Source organism: Seriola aureovittata, chromosome 15 (assembly GCF_021018895.1).
Source record: "Seriola aureovittata isolate HTS-2021-v1 ecotype China chromosome 15, ASM2101889v1, whole genome shotgun sequence".
Classification (NCBI taxonomy): Eukaryota; Metazoa; Chordata; class Actinopteri; order Carangiformes; family Carangidae; genus Seriola; species Seriola aureovittata.
The window spans coordinates 10,378,484-10,399,507 of NC_079378.1; the positions used below are offsets into that span (position 1 = coordinate 10,378,484).

Genomic DNA, 21,024 nt, shown 5'->3' on the forward strand with positions numbered 1-21,024 from the left:
GAGGGATGACAAAACTAGCTAAATTCTAACTCGGTGTCCACCTGGAACAGATTAATGAAATGTCAAAAGTTGTCAGTGCTTTAACACTAGAAAGGTCAAAGATTTAGCGGAGCTGGCTTGTACAGTGTCTGGTTATGGAAAAACCATTGAAGAACGTGTTGAAAGCTGAGATCTTTGCACTTTAAACTGCAGTTTTGAGTTTTTAGTGCTGAGCTATACAGTAAATCAAATTTATTCTAGGTATATTTTACAGGAAAATTCCCCAGTAGACTTGACATGGAGATTGAGAGAGTCAGAAATAGGAGAGAGAAGGTGAATTAATGGTTAGCCAGATGTTTGGCACCTGTAAAACTTTCCCTTTCCCTTTTTATGGAGCCTAAATTATGACTTTTTATAATTACGATTGGGAATACAAATGCTCTGTTGCAATACATGTTCATTTGGTAATAACATTTGGTCAGGGGATCATTTTGATTCAGTTGTTTTGAGCTAATTATTTTTTTCTTGAAGTGGTGATGTTTTTTTTTGATCAATAAAAGTGTCCAAAAATGCATTAAAACATGAACCAAATCTGCCTCAAGCTTGGAACGAAATTCAAGCAATAAATAAAAACCAGATCCAACAAAATCCACTTCAGTGCAGATATTAATGCCAGCTTTGGTGAAATCAGATACCTCGAGAGATGTGTCGGCCAGCTTTTATTTTGTGTGATTTAGGCTTTTTCTATATCAAATTTTGCCTCACAAGCTAGGTAGAAAATGTTGCTCTGGACAAACGAGTTTAATTTAAAATTTATCAGCATCTTCTTTAATTTCCCTGGTGTTTCAAAATTAACAAAACCACAAGCTTGAGTAGGAACAGAGACCCAGAGTCAGACTTAAAGTGATCTCTGACCAGTAACTGTGATACTATGAAAACAGTAAGTGATTTGCCCCAGTTTTTTTTTTTGTGTGTGTTTTGCTGTGAAGTTTCACAAGAAACTAAACTGGGTAAATAAATGCAAAGTAAATAATTCTGTCAAATTTTTCATTCAGACTGCCAGTTAGCAAAGTGGAATCCTGGAACCGAGGCTATCAGGCGCAGTAAATTACTGGATATGGAGGAGTAGTAATAGGAGAGAGAAACATTATTCATGTTAGACAAATTTTACCCAGAAGATATCCTTGTTTTCGTCTACTTAATTATGGACCATCACTTCCACTTGGGTTCATTTGCTCAGTCTGCCGGGGTAATCGTGCGAAAACAAAAATGCGGAGAATGTCGATCGGTTTAATTTGCTTAATTTCACCTGACATTTGTTAAACCGACAGGGCAGGTCATACTGGCAAAACGCACCCTCTTCAAGTAGATAAATAATCAGAATCTCAAAAGTATTGCTTGGTTCAGTTCCTGTTGTTGACTTCAGTGGGGTCAGTGGGGGAAGTGAATGTTTACTGTTGGCTCTCACACGGTGTCTCTGTCTGCCTGGCAGGTTAGTTTGCAATTCAGATCTCCAGTGCAACACTGAGCAAATGTTTCCTTGTTGTCCTGCCGCTGCTGCTCTACAGGGCAGCGTATCGTGTATCTGGACTGCCCTTTTCATGCTTCTTAAAGCATCCTGGCAGGTATAAAAGGAGAGATTAGAGGGATGTCTGTTCGCTTTCATCATGCCGTATTAGATAGTGGAGAGTGACCCAGTTTCTCGCACCTTTTTTCCTTTTCATCCTCATATTTCTCTTTTGTTTTCTGCTGTTTCTGCTTCCTTACCAGACGTGATGTCACTGACGTGCCCATGTAACAACAGGATCTCCATGTGTGAATGACTCCTGCAGCCAGTAAGCCAACTTTTCTGATGTCACTGACTATGTATAGTTTGTCTGTATGCTGCACCTTGTGGAGAAGTATTCATTTAAATTAGGCCAAAGCAAGAGGTGTTATTCTACCGGTCGTGGATTGAAATGACGCATGACTGAAATTCACTCCACTATTAAACTTTATGTTTGGCTTAAAATGGGGTTTTCAGTGTGTGCTGGACATATTTTAATTTAATGGCCCTGCACAGCCACACAGGTGCTTTCAGTTATTAGTCTGGTTAATTAGAGCACCGCTCAGGTTCTGGTTGGCTTGTGGTAGGAATTACACAAGATAAAAACTCAGTGTACCGATCAGACTGATAAAGGTGTAACAGGCGGTTAAGCTCGGTTTGTAAACATCCAGCAGTTTCCTGAGAAGATGTGTCATCAGGCAGAATAAGCACACACCTGTGGGGATCCACTGTGGGTGTGAAAGGCTTTAACAGCTCGTTCCTCACTAGAATGAGTGTGTGACTTTAGCATTATTCTGACCTTGCATAATTTCCAGCATAGCATCACCTACCTTCTCGCCTTGAGGAAGCAGCTGGATTCAACAATGAGTGGAAAAGGTCAGGTTAGATGCTGCTATAGCATCAGTAGCATCAACAGAACTGGAGAGCATTTCTTCGTTGACAGAAAGCAAAGAATGGCGCTGAAGGCTTTTCCTAATGGAAATGATGTATTTGCTCTCCTTCGGACTGGCTTTGGCAAGAGTTTGATTTACCAACTGGCTCCGCTGGTAGTTAAAAAAGGATGCAGAATCTGATTGGTTGAAGTTAGCCCATGATAGACAGGTGATAGACAGATTTTAAAAGCACCTGCCATTTTCCAAACAGTCTCCAACCAAGCTTTCCCAGATGGTTCTGTGTGACAAACCATCTGGTGTGTCAGTTTATCTGCCAGAGCTCTTTACTGTACTGTCACTTCACTTGATGTCTGGGTAGCAGTGGGTGAGTGTATTAACTATTGAATGGTGGAGTGTGTTTTTTTTTTTCCCCTTCAAAACTAGTGTATAACTCAGATTACTTTCTGTGGTCTACAACTGTCCATTCACTGGCTGTAATTGGCTCATATTAAATGGGCCAAGGGGCGCAATAAGACCAGACGAGGAATGCTGTTGCCTTGGCGCTCCGCAGGTCGTTTAGTACTGTAACCTGACTTTACCCACTCCAGGAGGTCGAACGATTACAGGAGAGGAAAACACCCTGTTCTAATTATGTAGTCTGAGTGTCCCAAAGTGAACAGGATAGTGTGTTGATGTGGAGACTTAGGTTTTGTGTGTCAGCAGAAGGAAATGGATAAAGTTCTGTTTTCCCGTGAAAGAAGCTGGTGTGCAATATCTGAATAACCCGAGGCTATAGCCGAAGTACCTCCAGCTGTTAGCTACATGGGTGAAATGATTGTCTGAAGAAGGCCAGGTAGAGTCAGAACAACTAGATCGATCTAAGGTGTACTCACCTGTCATTCGGTGCTGTTGCTAAACACGTATTGGCAAATCATACATTCATGATTTGGTGCTTAGGCATCTCTGTGAAAATTGCCCTTGGCATGTTATCAACCTGGCACTCCCTGCATATTCCATTTAGGATTAAATATGTAATGTCATTATGTAATGGGTTTGAAACTAAAACTTTGTCCTGACAAAGCTTCGTGATATGAAATAATCAGGATGTCTCATGACGTCCTGTCCTGGTTTTCTTTACGTGACGTGAACATTCAAAAGACAAAACAAAATAGAGCATTGTTCAAAACATTTGGATGAAAAAGGGCGATTTACACTGACAGGTACAGATAGTGATACTTTTGAGTTTGTTTCTCTTGAAATATTCTTATAGAGCTGCAATGATTGATAGGACATTTATTGCCACCTATTTTAATAAGTAATTAATTAAGGGCCCCTTTTTTTGTGTGGTTTTCTTTGTCCTCTTTGATATTAAACCAAATATATTTGGGTTTTTGGCCTGTTGATCAGAAAACTGGGACTCTGAAAACTTGTGATGCTCTTTTTTTTTTTTTTTTTTAGACCAAATGATTAATCGGTTTAATCAAGAAGATAAGCATCTAATGAACACATAATGAAAATGTTATTCTCAGCCCTACTTGTAGAAAATAGTAACTTTCCTTTTACACTAACAGCAGTCTGCAACAAGTCACTTTGTTGCTTTATTGCATGGTTGTATTTCCCTGTGATGTTCTGTCTGCATAGTTGTTTGTTCTACCAGGAAGTGTTCTGCAGACTCTCCTCTTATCAGGTGTATTCACCTGACATCTGCACGGGGTAATAGATGACTTGTGAGATCATTGCACAGATCACTGTCAGTTATGTAAGAGATACTGGAACAGAGCCGTGCACTCAATGACATTTCGAGCACAAATAACAATATTTTCAAGAAATGCCGCAGTATTCGAGAAGCTGAGGGTTCTGTGTGAACAAGAGCTGGTTTTGGTTAAGCTGTTAACTAGAGGTCTAATGATGCCATTGCATAATAACTACTTACCCAACTGATAACTGAGTACTCTCTGTGGCCCAACGTGTGGATGAGCTAGATAAACAGAGGATTAAGTAAGTATCTGAAAATTTTAAATAAGATTTGCATATTTATATTTAAGCCGTCAAACTGAAGGCTGTGTACTGAGTGTTCCAACCTGTTTGCTTCACCTGCTGTTCCTGCGCTAGCTGCTTATCAAACACATTCCTTTCTATGTGCCACCGCCAAGAACCCGAACCAGCCAAACTGTGGGGTCAGAGTGCCATTCTGCCATAAAGTGTCAGGTGTTTGGTCTGCTGATAATTATTGTCTAGTACAGAAAGTAGATTGTTTTACTGTACGGTATGGTTTTTATTCTTAGTTGTTGAAATTACCTGCAAACAAGCCCTACTCTCTCACTTTCTGTCACTTTCTCTTCTTTCTAGAGGACCAGACAGAAGATAGCAAATACACTTGCACCCATCTGAGCGCCAGTGGGCATGTTGGTCATAAAATGAGGTGTGGTCAGGCGCCTTGTTGGTGCATTGCTATATTGCGGCAGTGGAAAGCGATTGTGCAATTGACTTTAATTAAGAGACTCGGTACAATCCTTTTGAAGCATGCGCCTGGCACAGCGACTGATGTCTTTCCACTGTTAAATTATCAAAAGTGAAGAGACGCCCTAAATGCATGTACGCCATGCACCATGGACTAGCACTAAACATAAAGTATAGCTGAAGTAAGTATTTGGTCATAAATCAAAGTATCTGACAGTTAAAATGTTGATCTGAAATGCGCTAGATAAAGAGTGAAGGGATATCCAAAGTTACAAAAATTCATTAAACCAAACAAAACAAATTGATAAAGACCGCACAACATTAAGACTCCGCCCGCATGCACACACACACACTGCCAGACCAGGCAGACGCTGCGTCAACACAATTTCTTGTGATGGAAAGAGCAGGTCTTTCACACACCGACACACACACACTGGGCATGAACGCACGCAGGCTTCATGACGAGGAGTGGACCGGTCACCAGCTGCTAATGAGACTGTACATAAATACACACACAGATACACATATAATCGCCTAAACACCGGGCATTTCTCTGTCATCAGGTTTACATAAAACAAGTGGATTAAGCTTGTTAAACACTGGGTATGTATTTGAAATGTGTATTCTGTGCAAGGCCGATTCTGCTTTCTGGCTTCAGCCTTTTGCAAGTTTATGCTTATTTTACATTTGAGTGGTAGCACATGTGGACATGGCACTTTGTTGTACATTGTTTCATCTCAGTTGGTAAATTCTGTGAGACTGACACCACATTGTAGTTTATGAATACAGGATTCCTGCTTTGTGCCTTTTTAGGGGTATTTTTCTTCTTACACAGTTATCATGATGTACCATAGATGATTGTCCTGCAATACCATCGTTATCGGGGGCAATATATCGTGTTAGTATCATGATAGTATTGTGTTGTGAGTTACTCTGTGATTCCCACCCCTAATAAATGTAAACTTTGACCTGCTTTTAGCATGGCTAAACATGTTTCCAAAAAGACTCCTAACAAAACCATTAATGCTCTTAACATTAATGCTTATTAACTTCTTTTGTACAAAATTAACTACATGGCAAGAAAGAACGGCAGAACAGCAGTCACTTTATGCAAATTGTGAAAATCCAAAGAACCAGGTCATATCATATGGTCTTTATGCCATACCACTCTCCATAAGGTGTGATAAGTCCATTAACAGCTTTTGCGTTGGATTTGAACAGCGTTAATACATTCCATGAGTAGCGCAATAAATACTCAGAAGGGGCAAATGTGTAGCGGCTTGCACAAAGATTTCATTGTTCTCCGGTGTCTGTTTGCTTAGTTTTATTTCCTGTTGGCCTGGCATTTTATGAAAAACAAACTGATGCTCATTATGTGTTCTGATTAGCACGTGTCGTTCTTTAATGAAATTCATCCTCATGTGCCTATCATATTAAGATAGAAGTTACAGTGAGATTAAATAATGATTGGTTATATTACAAGAACAATAAGTGTAGTGTTAAGTCAGTGTCTCTGCGGCAAGTCACTGTGATACACCTCATATGCTCATGGTGAAGTCACGCAGTGTGTCATGGCTGTCGCAGTACCAGTTCAGGGGCCACCGTGGGTGAATTCCTGCATCTGTTATATGTCTGTGGTCAGCTGGTCAGACCACGACTCATTATATAACACAGCAGAGATGGTTGCTGCAGCCTGGCAGGGCAGAGACAGCGATAGGAGGTGGGCAGGAGCTGACACAGGGATGATGAGGTGTCACAGTGCTATTTGGTACAGGGTGGTCAGCAGAAGTCTTAATCCCCGTCTACACAGGTTCTGGTTTGTGAGATGCTACTGTAGGTTTTCTATACACATTTTAATACGCTATTTAAAGGATACACAAGGCTTGTTATCAAGGGACGAAGGTCAGGTGAAGACCAGACTGAGCTTCATATGATATGTCCTGATTCGACTGCTGACAGTGTGTGTCTTTAGAGGATTGCTGAGAGACGAGTGCTGAGCTATGGGAGACACTGGGGACCAGGAACAATAGATGTTTTTTTTTTGTTGTTTTTTTAAGGACAGCTTTTTTCCATTATGATGAAGTCACTGAGACTTTTCCCACCTTTGAACAGGAAGTGGGTCATTTGCTATTGTGTGTGTGTGTGTGTGTGTGTGTGTGTGTTTTTTTCTGTGGTATTTGTCCACAGCTTCCTGCCGGGCCGGGTCTCTTCTTTCTCACTTTCTGTGTTTTCCTCCTTTCATGCATTCCTCGCCCTGGCTGTCTTTTGTCACCGTTGCTCCCCTGTTGTTTGTGGTATCACACATTTGCTCTAAATAAGGTAATCTCCTACTTTGTAGAGAACCTTTAAGATGCTGTCACTGTTTTGGATCCAGTGAAACACATAATCCTCGAACCCTGAGGTCAGGCGCGTCTTGAGTCTTGGTCATGTCTGTACTGACAACAGTAGTTACCACCTTGCATCAAGAGAAGTTTGTTGACCTCTGTGCAGGCAGTGGTGGTAGTATTTCTTCTGAAAGGTACTGGCTGTGCGACAGCATTTAGTTTGCTTCCTGGTTGTCTAATTGCCCTTTTATAGTCATTTCACATCTGACTTTGACCCAGGTTGGTATGTTCTGAGATTTTAGTACACATACCAAAGAGTGAAAAAAATATGCTGCAGTAATGATGAATATACAGTGCCCAATTTTAGACTAAACACACACTTGCACAGAAAAAGGCCTGCAGCCCTGTGCTATTCTAGTGCGGAGGAATTCCTACAGTATCCAGTTAAACTCGCCATGACTAGATCATATTGCAGCCCCCTGGGGGGTCCTTAATACAAAAGTAATTGTCTTCTCAGAAGCCACTTGACAGTACTAAGAAGTTTATCATTCGCATAGGGCTATGTTCATTTTTAAACCTAATGTTGCCACCAGCATGTCTTGGCTAACCAGTTCCTGGTTAATGGTTGACCAGGGAGGATGCAGAATGCTTAACTATTTTATTTGTAGTGGAGAATGTTATTAATATACGCTATTGACCTTGTTAGATTTTGTGTTGGCGGGTGTTTGTCTTTATGTAAGCATTGATTGTTTAACTGAAAGCCACATACTGTGCTGATAGCAGGGCTGTTATCAATTTGCATCCCTGCAAATACAGAAGGAGAAGTGTTGTAGTTACGATTGCACACGCATGCATTTAATATTCAATAGTGAAAACATGTAAGTTTCTTCAAGTGTATGCAGGTTTTGGCCGAAAAACACTGATGTTAAATCAAGTAGACTACATGTTAAAAGTTAAGTATGTTGGCCAGATCAGTGCAGGAATGCTGAGCTTATTTGAGTGTGACAGCTTGTCTTGGTCAGCAAGAGATTTCAGACACTGATGTGAGCACTGCCCAGCAACACACAGTGTCTTTCTCCTGCACATGGCCACTGTTAATTCTCCCCGTCTTTTTCAGTGTTTGACGCACACATACAGGAGGAATTGCACCGCAGACGTCGGTGACAACACTGCATGGCAACACGGCTTTCCCTTTCCCGCTACTAGATGCTTTTCTCTGTCAGTTCTCAACACTGGACCACTTCCACCTTTTTAAAAACAGCTTCCTCTTGGTTTCTGTTTGATCGGAGACAATGGGAATGATGTCTTTCAGGTCCTGTGGGAGACTTGAGTCCAGAAGTGAAGTCATAGCCGAGCATTTGTGCTCTTGTGATGCCTCCCTCATCTGTTTTTATGCTCACAGATTTAAAAAATGATTTCTGATCTGAAGACACCAGGTAAAAGTTTTTAGTGCCTTGTGTTAAGGGCATCTCAGTGGTGGATAATGGAGGCTCAAGCAATATGTGTACTGTACACTGTGAGTGAGTGAAGAAGATAATGGTTATAAAGGCCTTCATGGACCAAAAGGTCAGTGGAACTATTTTATTCATATGGAGAAACTATTATATCATTCATTTTGTAGGCAAGAGTGGTGCCCCAAGAATAAGATGTACTGTATGTATATAGCTTTGCTTTTAGCCAAAGCCACGAACTATTGTCGTTTTGATTTGTCATAGCAGAAAGAGCAAAGGTGCAAACAATGTTAACGATGGCTCCTTCAAGTTCCTCAGTGAACCAAACCAGTGAACAAACGTCCAGGAGAAGAAAAAAAAAAATCTCTCTCTGCTAACTCATCAGTCAGGCTCAGGATAGTTGCTTTGTCTTTCCTCGCTCCACAACATTGTTAGAAAACCACAAGTTATGACATGTATTTGGCTCTTTTCATTTGGTGCTATTCAGCAGGTGTCATTAGTTGTTACCATGGAAACGTGGCTATTATTTCCGAGTTAGCCTGCGGGTCAGGTGGCTAACTTAAAATGAGTCACTTTCTATTTCTGTGAAACTGTCTATCTTGCATTACACTAATCTTAAAATAGAAATTAAGGTTGGTCCGACTTTACAAACCAGTATCTTTTTTGAGAAGCCAGCCCTTCTGTTACAGTATCTGGTATGTAACTTGTATTATTTATTATTTTAATTACAGCTGCTTTTGTCCTGTAAACATGTCTGCAGTAAGAATTGTTCTTCTGAGCAGGTTTAAAGTCTTGTTTCTCATTAGTCAAAGCTTTTTTTGATTGAGAGCAACAGTTCTAAAAGCAGATTTGTGAGGACAACGACCGATCCATTTAGCTCCACAGTCAGAGATTCTGGAGGTCCGTCAAACCATCATCATCTTTATCAGCAGACGTAGCAGGGCCAACGGGGCTAACGAGATTATAGGTTTTGGCTTGCTAGTTGGTTGTCTGGCTACCATGGCATCAGCGACTATAACTCCTTAAAATTCCCTGCTTGTCTCTTTCTTTATTCCTCTTTCTCTCCTTTTTGTATATGTGGCATCTTTTTGTCATCCTGACCTCCCCATCTCTGTCTCTCATTCTCTATATATCTATATCTGCCGTCTGCTTGTCAGACGCCTGGTGGTCCAGTCTCGTGGCTGCATGGTGAAGGTCATGCGGGAACACATAATCACCATTGAAAGACAAAAAAAAAAAAAACTGAAAGAATTTAACACCCCCCCATCCCTCATTCCGCCCTCTCTCCATCAGACTCACCCTGTGTTCACTCGTTAATAAATACAATCCTCTTTAAGAAAGTGTGTCCTTGCCTGACACTTTTCTTTACCACGTCGTATTTAAAAGAAAAAAAAAAGCTCTTTAAATTCTTCTGCTTCTTACAGCTTACCCTCTCCTCCTACAACCTTGATTGAGATTTCAGCTCAGTTGCCAGGCAGAAGACAAAAGTCATGAGCTTATCCTTGTTTACATGTTTTGTATTTAAAGTCGACCCCTGTTGTGGAGTTCTCGTACAGTCACGTGTGGAAATGATTTCAAAGCTAAAATCTAATGGCTCAGCTCCTAAATTCCAACACAGGATTCAGGCATCAGTCAGACAATAAAACAAATCAAAGTGTCCAATGTGTGCTCAGCTTGATATTGACACAGATGTTAAACTAGGCCTCACACAATTTTTGTGTGAGACTGAACAAAGCAGATAAAACCTAGTCTATAATACAACTCTCTGGCGCTTTCAGCTCAGATTCTCTTTTAGTTTTGCACCTTGAAAAATAATATCAAAGCTACAACTGAAGATATTAATCTGGCACTGTGGTTAAAATGCTTCTCTATGCCTCTCAGTTCCACAAGCATCTGTACGTGACAAAGAAAAATTATGTTGTCGTCAGGTGGAGTCAGTAACAGCCCGGTCGCTCCACTTTGTCTGACACTGTGTTAACAGTAAGGAAAAGGCATAGCTTAGCACCAGCGCTGCCAGCCATAATAGAAAACAATAGCGAAGGCAGGGGAGGGTCTTTGTCTGACAATAGACAATCACACAGGAGTTGGTGTCATTAAGAGTGGGTTTGACCCATGCAACAGACAGATCAGTGTTAAATTGTGTGTTTGAATGTTTTATTATGGTTTATGGCATGGCTAACTGGTGAGAATTTATATTGGTATTCATGACGTAGTAAACCTCACCTCTCTATTAAGTTCCTTTCATTATAACTTCATTTATATATATATATATATATATATAGTAAACAGATAGTTATATATTATTATTATTATTATATTATTTTCATAAGATTTAAAAGAGGCGAATGATCAATTACACTAACATAAAGTTTCACAAAGTTTTATTAATCGTTAATGATGACCCTCAAACCAGGCCTCCTGCAGGTCATTAACAGAGATCTTAAAGAATAGGGGAGACTAATAGGTGTTAGAAATAAGAGAGAATGAGGGTGATGGTGTGGGATAGTTGGTCTTTGTGGGTGTTTTTTTTTTTTTTTTTTTTTGGGTGGAGGCTGGGAGGTCACCCATCCAACCACTGCTACCCCCTCCCCTCCTCCGTTCTCCCTCCTGCCTTGGCTAGTCTCCATGTGCCGGGCTCAGGGCCTTGGGAATGAATGGCGCCCGGGCTCTGCTCCGTCTTTGAAGCCAGCCAGGAATGCGAGGCCTCTTTTTTCTTTTTTTTTTTTTTTCCTCCCTTCTCTCTCTGTTGTTCAGGCGGCCGGCAGCACTAGCAGCTATCTGCGGCAGTGAAATATTCCCTCCGCTGCGCTCATTGTGCATCGGAGAGCCGGACGTCATAGGCTGGCCAATCACTGGCTCCCGCTAGGCAGCCTCGGGTCTCGGTGGGGGGAGAAGAGACTCGCTAGAAGTCTTCCCTCTAATATCTGGCTCTCCTGGTTACTTGGTCTGGTCCCTCTTCAGAGGAAGAAAGATGTTCTGAATGAGAAACAGAGACGGAAATCATTTGGCTAATCCTTATTTAAGTTGAATCTTAGGAAGCTTTTTTTTTTTTCTCAGATGGAAATTAGGAAGGTCAACGACTTAGTCTCAAAGTTTGGGTGAGTTTCTTTAGTTTTTCTTCTTGCTAACTCTTTTTGTTAAAGTTTGTGAGCTTTCATGCAAACCAGTCTGCAAGTAGCTGATCACTAAGTAGTTCCCAGTCTGCCTTGCTGTTGTGACTGTTGATCCAGTCTCGTCCAACTTTGTGTTCAGCTTTCCTGCTGTCATTGTTCGGTTCCCTTGTCTCTTGTTGTTGTGGTTTGCGTGTGAGGGTATTTGTCTGGGCCGGTCACCCTCTGCCTCACCCTCCCTCCCTCCATCTCTCCTCTCTGTACATTTTGTCACTGCCTGTCCCCTCCATCACTTCCACTTGAGCGCTCCCCTGTTTGGGAGCCTCTCTCTGTTCGCAGAGGGAAGAGGAGGGCTGGATACCCCACACACACACACACACACACACACACACACACACACACACAACACACACACACACACACACACACACACACACACACACACACACACACAGGGACACACCATAGATCAGAAGGCCCTTCATAAACACATGGAATCCCCCTTAATACTGTAGATTGAAAGGCTCTTGGGGGGTGGGTTTTGTCTGTATGCAAAACGACCACCTAGGATCATCTTTGATTCAGGTTTTTCAGCTCGGCCAACAAACTTGGCAATACTGAGAAAAATTTTATAAGAGAGTTTTCTGTGGTCAGTCTAATTTACCAAGTAGTCCTTCAACACAGGATTTTTCTATTTGTTTATTTGAATTGCTTTGGTTGGTAAAACCCTTAAAAGAAAAGAAGCAGACCATACACAACATTTGTTGCACTTCCTATTAATGGCGAGGCCCATATTTTCATACTGTGGTGTCAGTTGATGAACTGGTTGGCTTGTCTTTGTTTTATTGGCAATTTTGACCTTTCCGCATGCATGACAGGTATGCAACCTCAAGTCAACAAAAGGCATGTAGGTCAATGGAGAGAAAAGCTATTTGCTCTGTCATTAGAGTCCACAGTAAAACCTAAACCTACCATTAACTCCCAGGGTCAAGCTCATTGAAGATGACTTGAGTTTTCTGGATAACTGATGATGACAAAAGGTCAGCTTTACCGGAGTACAGGAATTTTATACCTGCAAGTCATTAAATTCAGTGTTTGTGTCCAGTGTTTTTTTTTTTTTTTCTTTTTTAGAATGAGTAAGGAAACTATTATGAAGAGTCTGATATAATTCAGCTATCAAAGACTGAAATCAGGATTGAGGTTAATTGGTTTCTGGTCTAAATGTTTTTCAGTTTGAAAGGCCCAAAGATTATTGATCATGTGGTATTTGCAAATATTTTATGGGTTTATTTTGCTTGACTTTGTCTCAACTGGAAATTAATTGGTTTTACAGCAAAGGACAATAGAATGAACGCTTGTGTAGTTAAGATAAAATGGGTATATTTTAGGCAATTATTTGAAGAAAAAGAATTAAAGCAAATACTTCACTGTCCCTAGAATAATCAGGAGAAAAGGCCAGAGTGCTGCAGAACAAGGCATTATACATCCGTCACATGACTAATCTTCCCATATTTCTGTAGCTGCATATGGAATTCCTGACATTTTTTCCTGAGTGTGCTGCAACGTGGACCGCCAACCTCAAGGCCCTTAATTAAAGGCCTCGTTGATGCAAAACGGCAAACACACTCCTTCAGCAGGTGGTTAACTGTACTGACCTACAAAACCGAGCCGCAGTAAACCGTGTCAGACACGAAATGAAAAAAAAAAATGTCGTAAAACTTATCTTGCTCACATGATGATCTTAGCTTTGACTTTACAGTGTAAGAGGAGGTAATGACCTTTAAACCAGACAGAAGTACTTATTGCCTTATTAGTGAATGTACTTTAAATGCCTTACCTCCATTGCTTTTAAATGGCTGTTTTGATACAGACCTGTTGAACAATATATTGCTAAATAAAACTCAAAAATTCTTTGGCTTTTAATTACAAAATGTGATAAAAATTGATGAAAACATTTATGTAAAGTGAAGTTAATAAAGGGTAAAATACATTTGAACTCTGAATAAGTACAATTAAAGGATTTTCCTCCCAGTGCTGCCATGTACCAGCATCTCTACCCTGCTGGTTTTTGTTTCTTTTAACCTGCTACTCTCTACTGGAAGAAAGAAAAATGAACATTTTTTCAGTGAAGGGGTACATGATTTGTCTTTACAACTTAACAACAAATGGAGTAAAACTTGTCACGAGAGGAATTTGACCTAGAAATACCAGGCAAAGATTTTTCACAGGTGACTTATTGCCTTCAGGCACTTTAATTGTGTTTCAGCTGAAACCACCCTGCAAAAAAATGGCCGTGTCATTTCCCTAGAAGATATGCCAAGCTGACAATTCAACACAAACAGGCGTGTTTGTGTTAAATCGTCATGCTTTTGCAAAGAAGTCAAAACAGGTATATAGTGGGATGTTTGTGAAGCCATTTGGTATATTGAGTATTGGTCATTCAGTTTTTTACATTTTTTTTAAATTTCTGTTTGAACACACATATTTTGTCAAACCATTTCGCTCTTGAGCGGTCACTTGTCCCAAATTTATGGCTGTAGTGTGTGTCCTGAGTTAAGACTTGAGGCTGATAACCGGTCTGTGCTGTGTTTGTGTTTTTCTCCCTCAGGAGCTACTGAGCAGACCATCTCAAGAGGATTTGAGTAAACAAAAAGGAGGGAGGAAAATGACCTAATTAGCGAAAAGCGTGACGGACAACCTGGTGCAAATGTGTTGGTGGTAATTTCCCCAGTTTCACCCACAAGGCAGACACATGCATCAGCGCACATACACGCACGGCACATTTGCAAACCCTGCCCTTCCCTTCCTGCCATCCGCCCCGATCCTCCATGGATTCCTACAACTTCCACTTTGAGAGAATGAGCAACGTGGACCTGCATCCTCTGAGCCTGCCTGTCAGCCGGCTCTCCCCAGCCAAGTCCAACAGCAGCATTGTCGACCAACTCGCCCACCACCAACACGGCAAAGGAGACTCTGCCTACAGCTCCTTCTCTGGCGGGTCCACTGCCCCTGACTACCCTTCTCCCTTCCTCCCAGACGACCTGCAGTCCAGCGCCTTCAGCCACTATGCTGATCTCAAGTATGTAAAGTCCATTTACCATCCCACCCAGGTTCTGCAGTCTGATTCAAAGACCATGGACCAGCTCTATCGTTCTGTGGAGGCTATCTCTCAGCACTATCGCAACAACACTAGCTCCAATGCAAACCACCACAACCACAATGGCAATGGCAGTTTCCATACCAACAACAAAGCACTCTCTAAACAAGAGGCGCCTTTGGGGGCTCCATCCCAAAGTGTATACCCTCCTGTCCATCCTCCTCCAGTCCCAGCACGTCTGGATAGTTTCATAGCCACAAAAAACTTGGAGAACAGCAGGGTCCACCACCAAGGTACGGAGTTTCAACCCCAACAGCCTCAACAACAGCCCAGACCCTACAATCGACTCCATTCGCAGCACCATGGTCTGAATGCCCGAAGCCCTGAGAAGGCCAACCCAGATACAGGCAACTCAAACTTCAAAAATGATCCAGTGTATTCAGTTTGGAGGGGCTCTCAACAGCAGCCACCACAGGCCCAGCAACCACCAAGCTACCGGCCTCACCTGCAGCCTCATGATCAGAGCAGGGTGAACCCGGAATACCTTTTCATCATGGACAACAAAGCTGCCTCCGATCAGCAGAAATCAACAACCGTCCCAAGCGGATCACCTCCCCGAGGCACAAGCCAGCCTGAGCACCTGAAACCCAGACATCTCTCAACCAGTGGTGGATGTAATGGAGACCATCACAACAAGCCCAATGGTAGCAGTAGCCATTTTGAGAGTCAGCGCAAAAGGGCGCACTCAGCTCACGACTGGCTTGGGCCAGAGCCGACACGAGCTGCCAGCCCCTGGAATCCTGGTCAGAGTGTTATCAACAGCAGCATCCAGCATAAGGGCCAGTTCTACTTTGTCACAGGAGTGTGTAAGCTGTCTGACTCCAGTATGAGGACGTACTCCGCCTCTGTGTGTGGGTCTGAGGCAGGGAGTGAGAGTTCCACTGTGTTGGAGAAGCACAGATTAAGAGAAAATGAAAGAAGCCACAGCACAATGGATAATTTGTTTAGACCTCTCCAAGAGAGTTCTCGCTTTCCCAGCGGTACGATTCCAAATGAGAGTGAGGTTTTCATTTCCGTGTCCCCCAGGAGTCACGATCAGGAGAATCACAGACCATCCCTCATGTCGACGCAGTCCTCTCGAAGCTTGGACACCTTAGAAGAAATCGACACGATCCAGAGTCGAGAGATCAGCCGCCACTCTGCCAACAACCCCATATTCTACTGTGGACCTGACCGAAACTGCTCGCCACATTCACCAACGCAAACGAAGGAGGTCACCTCACTAATAAGCAACGAACAGCCCAACCACTCCAAAAGAGAGGAGCAGGCAAAGAGAGGGAAGCGGCAACCTTTGGGGGATGTAGCCAGCGAGAGGATAAACAAAGAAACGACCCCGCTTCTCTATCACCTCACTGGGGCTAACAGGGCAGCCTTGCAGCCCAGAAAGGATGCTGACTTCAGTACAAAAGGCAAGGAAGCAATCCTGAACAAAACAGGTCAGGGAGACATGGCAGTAAACGACAGTGAGAGACCTCCACGAGGTAGCACGAGCAATAACGACAGAGGGGACGTTACCAATGTCGCCTGTAACACTCTGGATGACTCATTTAAAAAGTACTACAAAGAGAAGCTGAAGGACGCCCAGTCTAAAGTCCTGAGGGAGACTTCGTTTAAAAGGAGGGACCTGCAGCTGTCATGGCCACACCGTATCAGGCAAAAACCTGAGCTGAGGCCGACAGTGATTCACGCTTTCTCCCCATCGCAGGACTCTGAGACTTCCACAGACACACTCACTCCATCTGTGACCTCTGAGGAGACAGAGAGGGGGAGCATAAAGGAAGACGTCGAGGAGAATCAGAAGGAGATGGACCAAGAGACTGAAAAGGAGAACGGGAGGCCGACAAATGTGGCCCAGCCCCAGGTGGCACGCATCGGAGGCAGGAGGCGACTGACTCCAGAGCAGAGGAAGATGTGCTACTCTGAACCAGAGAAACTCAACCAGCTTGGCAGCACACCCCACCATTCCGCCTGTCGCTCCTTTGGCAACGAAAGTGAGAGTCTGTTTGCAGCTGAAAGTGAAGGAGATGAACGTGGGCAGCAAGGAGAGCAGGGGCTGGTTGCAGCACGGAGGAAGATGTTCGAGACAAGAGGTCGGGCGCTCTCAGCCTCTAGTGCCTCAAAGACAAACCTAAAACATCTGCAACACAAGGCGCTGGTGGAGTACATGGAGCGTAAGACGGGCCAGAAAGTGGCTGAGCCACAGCAACCAGCAGCTCAGTTACCACCTCCGCCCAGACAGAGGCACTCTCTGGGAGAGAAACCATTTGACTGGGGTCCCAGGCCTCTATCAGGAAATCATGAAAGCAAAAATACGAAGAAGAAGCTCCATAGACCCCACTCTGCGGGCCGCATCCTTGATTCCTCCGCCAGCTCCATCAGGTAAGAAAGAGAAAAGACAAGAGACCGAGAAAAAAATCTTTTAATGCTGTTTTTTCTCATAGGGATCAAAAGCAGACATTTTTAAGTGTTCTGTTTGAATTTTCACAAAACAGGTATGCACAGTTCTTCTCAGCACAGTCTTGTTCTGGTCAATATACTGGCCAGTCAAGTCAGGCCAGATGGAGGGAGAGTCAAGGTCCAGCTCAGGGGAAGTCTGCCTCAGTGGAGAGTCTCTTGGACCAGCCAGAACCTCCTAGTTTCTTCAGGAACAGATCAACATCCACACCGCATGCATTTCAGGTGAGTCATTTCAAGATTACCCTAATCGTTAACATCGGTAGACATTGGTATTTATCCAGGTTAACTTACATTGTGATGTGCAGAAAACCCCCATTTTGTATAAGCAAGAGAGTTAGAAAAAAAGAGAGAAAACAAGTCATACTTTGATCCATATCTGTTACTGTAGTATTTCAAACTCATTTTACATACTTTGCTGTTGAACTCACACGTTTTTGTTCTTCATCTGGGTCTGCAGGCACATGACTACGAGAAGGATCCACTCCCAGTTAATACTATGGAAACCTGCAGGTATGTAACAGCACTGCAGACAAATTGGGACATTTATATTGGTTTTAGGTCAGGAGAGTATTAGGTCAGTGATGTGTGTGTGCTGCGGCACAGACTGTAAATCTCGACTTGATTCACTGAGGCGCTGGAAAGTCAACACCAACCTGCTCCAGCAAACCTGCGTTCCTTCTTGAGAGATTTTCGCACAGGCTGTGGTCATTGACTGAACCATTTTCAAGGAGTTGGTCTATTTCTCAAAACTCTGTTGGGATTTGTCGGAATATCAAATGATATTTCTCTGAATCCATTCTATGACGCATTTGGTTTTGCCATCAAGAATATGTATACGAAAAAAGTATGAAAAATGTGGCAGTTTTTGTTTTCATTTTAAAGCCAAGACTTTCTGTTCTAAAATAATCGTAGTTCACATGAATTGTATGGCTTATGCTACACATTTGACACTGAATGTCAATTTCAGTCCCCAGAAAAAAGCCACTGAGGATCCCTTGGTAAAGCCAGTAACTGAGGGCCAGCAGCATGTCCGTGTGGTTGCACAAAGGGGGAAGTCCATGGAAGAGCTTGGGACTTCAAAGTTAACAAGACTATCAGCAATGAGTAAAAGTTCTGAGCAGCTGGATAGACTGTGGAGACATTCGACTGGACCAGGGGGGCCGGAAAGAGACAAGAGGAGTGTTTCATTCATTGCCGAAGTCAGAGAAGCCCAGGGACAGGAAAGAGCGAGGAAGATACAATATCTAAGAGAGGAAGCGGGAAAAGAACCAGAGATTGTTGATCAGAAGAACTCTCAGGGACAGACACAAAACCAAACCCAGAAAAAGCCCCTGTTGAAGCAGAACTCAGAACCAGGGGAGGATCCGACAACAGAAGGAACGAGGAACTCGAGTAGATCCACCTCCCCGGCCTCCTACTCCTCTTCCCGGACCAGGGTTCACTCTGGATCTTCTGGATCTCACGGCCCTGTCACAGATGAGTTCAGGTACAGCAGACCTCCCAGTGAGAGTTCATCCAACCCACCTTCCCCCAGAGGGATAGAGACCAACGAGAGGGAGATCAAGTCATCCAGCCCTGCCCAGCCAAAACTTTCCTGTGAAAACAGGCCTTGCTTCAGGTAAGATTAGACTATCAATGCAGACAGACACTCATTGAATCGTCATCAATTCATTGTATTAACCCTTTAGCAGGTGTGATTCTGCCCTGATGTGATTCTTAACTGTAATGTGTTTAACTACGTCCCGTAGAGTCAGGACTTCTCCCTCTGTGACTGGATCAGAGAGAGAGCAGTCAGTGGACGAACCAAGCAGCGACGCCCTGCCGCATGATTCAAACCACGAAGTGTCTCTGAGCTGCGGCGTCACCACAGATCCATCGCTGTGGATTCTCCCTCCAGAAGAAGAGATCAAAGAGGACGTCCAGAATCCGCTGCTGACAGACAGCGTTTTTGATGACGAGTCCACCTGCTCAGCACCTCAAACGCAGACAAGCGAGACCTCTGTGTCTCCCTGCGCCTCCGTCACTGAGGCAGACGTCACTCAGCGGGCGGAGGAGGAGAAAAATCCCGGCGCGGAAGATGAGAAGTTGGGAGAAAACCAGGAGATGGAGGAGAGGGGAGCACCAGAGGGGGAGACGGAGAGCCTGGAGGGGCCCGCCGAGAGACCTCAGTGGGAGGAGCTCGTGAAAGCGGTGGTCAAGGCCGACCCATCACTGGCCAGGGTGCTCTACCCGCTGGCCGGTCGTAAGACGGCGCTGATGCTGATGGAGCAGCTGCTGTCGGAGGACACGCTGCTGATGGAGGAGCACTACAAGAAGAAACAGGAGCAGAGAGGAGCTGCAGAAAGGTAAATGTTAATGTCCTGGAATATTACACCAGCTGTGGCAATCACACATAAACTTTTACTGCTCTATTGAGAACATTTTACTGCCTCAATGAGAGAGGACAGCAAACTCCTGAGAATACTTAGTCTGAAATGATTCGTATGACTTCTTCACAGAAAATAGCTGTAAAACAGTGGAAATTGGCATAGATGATAACTAGATATGCTTCATAAATTTCCCAATTCCTTGACTTTCCATCCTTTCAGGCGGCTACATAACCCATACGGAGCTGTGTAAATGGAAAGAAAAATCCATCCCACTCACACCTTTCAAACCATTTTAGAGCTGACGTGGTGCTGGTGCAGACAAAGCCCAGTTAATTAGGATTCCTGGTTTAATGTTTGCTCTGGGAAACTTGATACTGGTTTCTAGTGGCAACAGACCTGAGCTCCACCAGTGCTGTGTTACATTTAGTTGCATCACATGTACACACCTGACACACCTGGCTATCTGCTTGCTGCTGAACATGCACTCAGATTTCTGCTGGTGTAAGCGCACCTCAGATACGTAGAGAATGTGCCAACGCATGTCATGGTTTTGTAATAGTCTCAGAGTTCACAATTGATACAAGAATTACATCTGAGTATGTCTGTTCTGTATTGTGAAGGCTGGAATTATTGGTTATATCAACAGGGTGCAAGAATGTTAGCCTGACCTTAGCACATCTTTCTTCTTGTAGTGCTGAAGCGGATGAAGGGGCTGAACCATCTCCGTGTCTTCCTGCTGCTGACAGCCTTAAACCTCAGTGCACAGACCTGCAGAGCAGAACTGACATCACTGAGAAGAAGGTAATTATTATTCATTTATGCAAAATAACGGGTGGTTTTCATGTAATGTGTATATTTTAATCCTTTTTAACGATTAAATCCTTTACTAAGAGGAAGTTTTATTTCACAGTCAGAAAAGAAATAAGCCATTAAAACGATATCACAACAAAATATAATGAGACCAGTGGGTAGCTTCACTAATAAGAGACAATATATGTCTAAAGTTGTCCCCGCTTTGCTGCACGTAGGGTAACTATGACAACAAACCAAGCAGGACAGCGGAACATACTGAATATTTAACTACCCACTTTGAACGGTGGTCTCATTGTGTTTTTCTTTTTTGAAACACAAACTAGGTGGTGATTTCATATTGATACCATTCTGGATGCTATTTGGCCTTAAGTGGAGTCATTTCAATGAGAGATAGCTGTGTCTCTCTTTTCACATGATGTACTGTCTGTCTCTTATCAGTCCCTCCCACTTGTTTAATGTTTGGCTCAGCAGATAGCCCCCCCCCCT

At 43.2% G+C, this 21,024-nt stretch overlaps 1 protein-coding gene across 3 annotated transcripts in view; it reads left to right on the plus strand.

Annotated features, from left to right (window-relative positions):
- The window catches only part of shroom1 (shroom family member 1), a 33,126-nt gene that overhangs the window by 7,167 nt on the left and 4,935 nt on the right, over positions 1-21,024 (plus strand). The window contains exons 2-8 of one of the 3 annotated variants that reach the window (XM_056397288.1): positions 1,750-1,814; positions 14,351-17,278; positions 17,392-17,578; positions 17,814-17,866; positions 18,324-18,974; positions 19,105-19,701; positions 20,418-20,526. In XM_056397288.1, the coding sequence (XP_056253263.1) occupies positions 14,571-17,278; positions 17,392-17,578; positions 17,814-17,866; positions 18,324-18,974; positions 19,105-19,701; positions 20,418-20,526 (4,305 nt within the window). In that variant the 5' untranslated portion in view covers positions 1,750-1,814; positions 14,351-14,570. Of the gene's footprint in view, positions 1-1,749; positions 1,815-11,592; positions 11,731-14,350; positions 17,279-17,391; positions 17,579-17,813; positions 17,867-18,323; positions 18,975-19,104; positions 19,702-20,417; positions 20,527-21,024 lie in introns of those variants that run through there. The other 2 variants (XM_056397289.1, XM_056397287.1) reach the window with 2 other exon arrangements.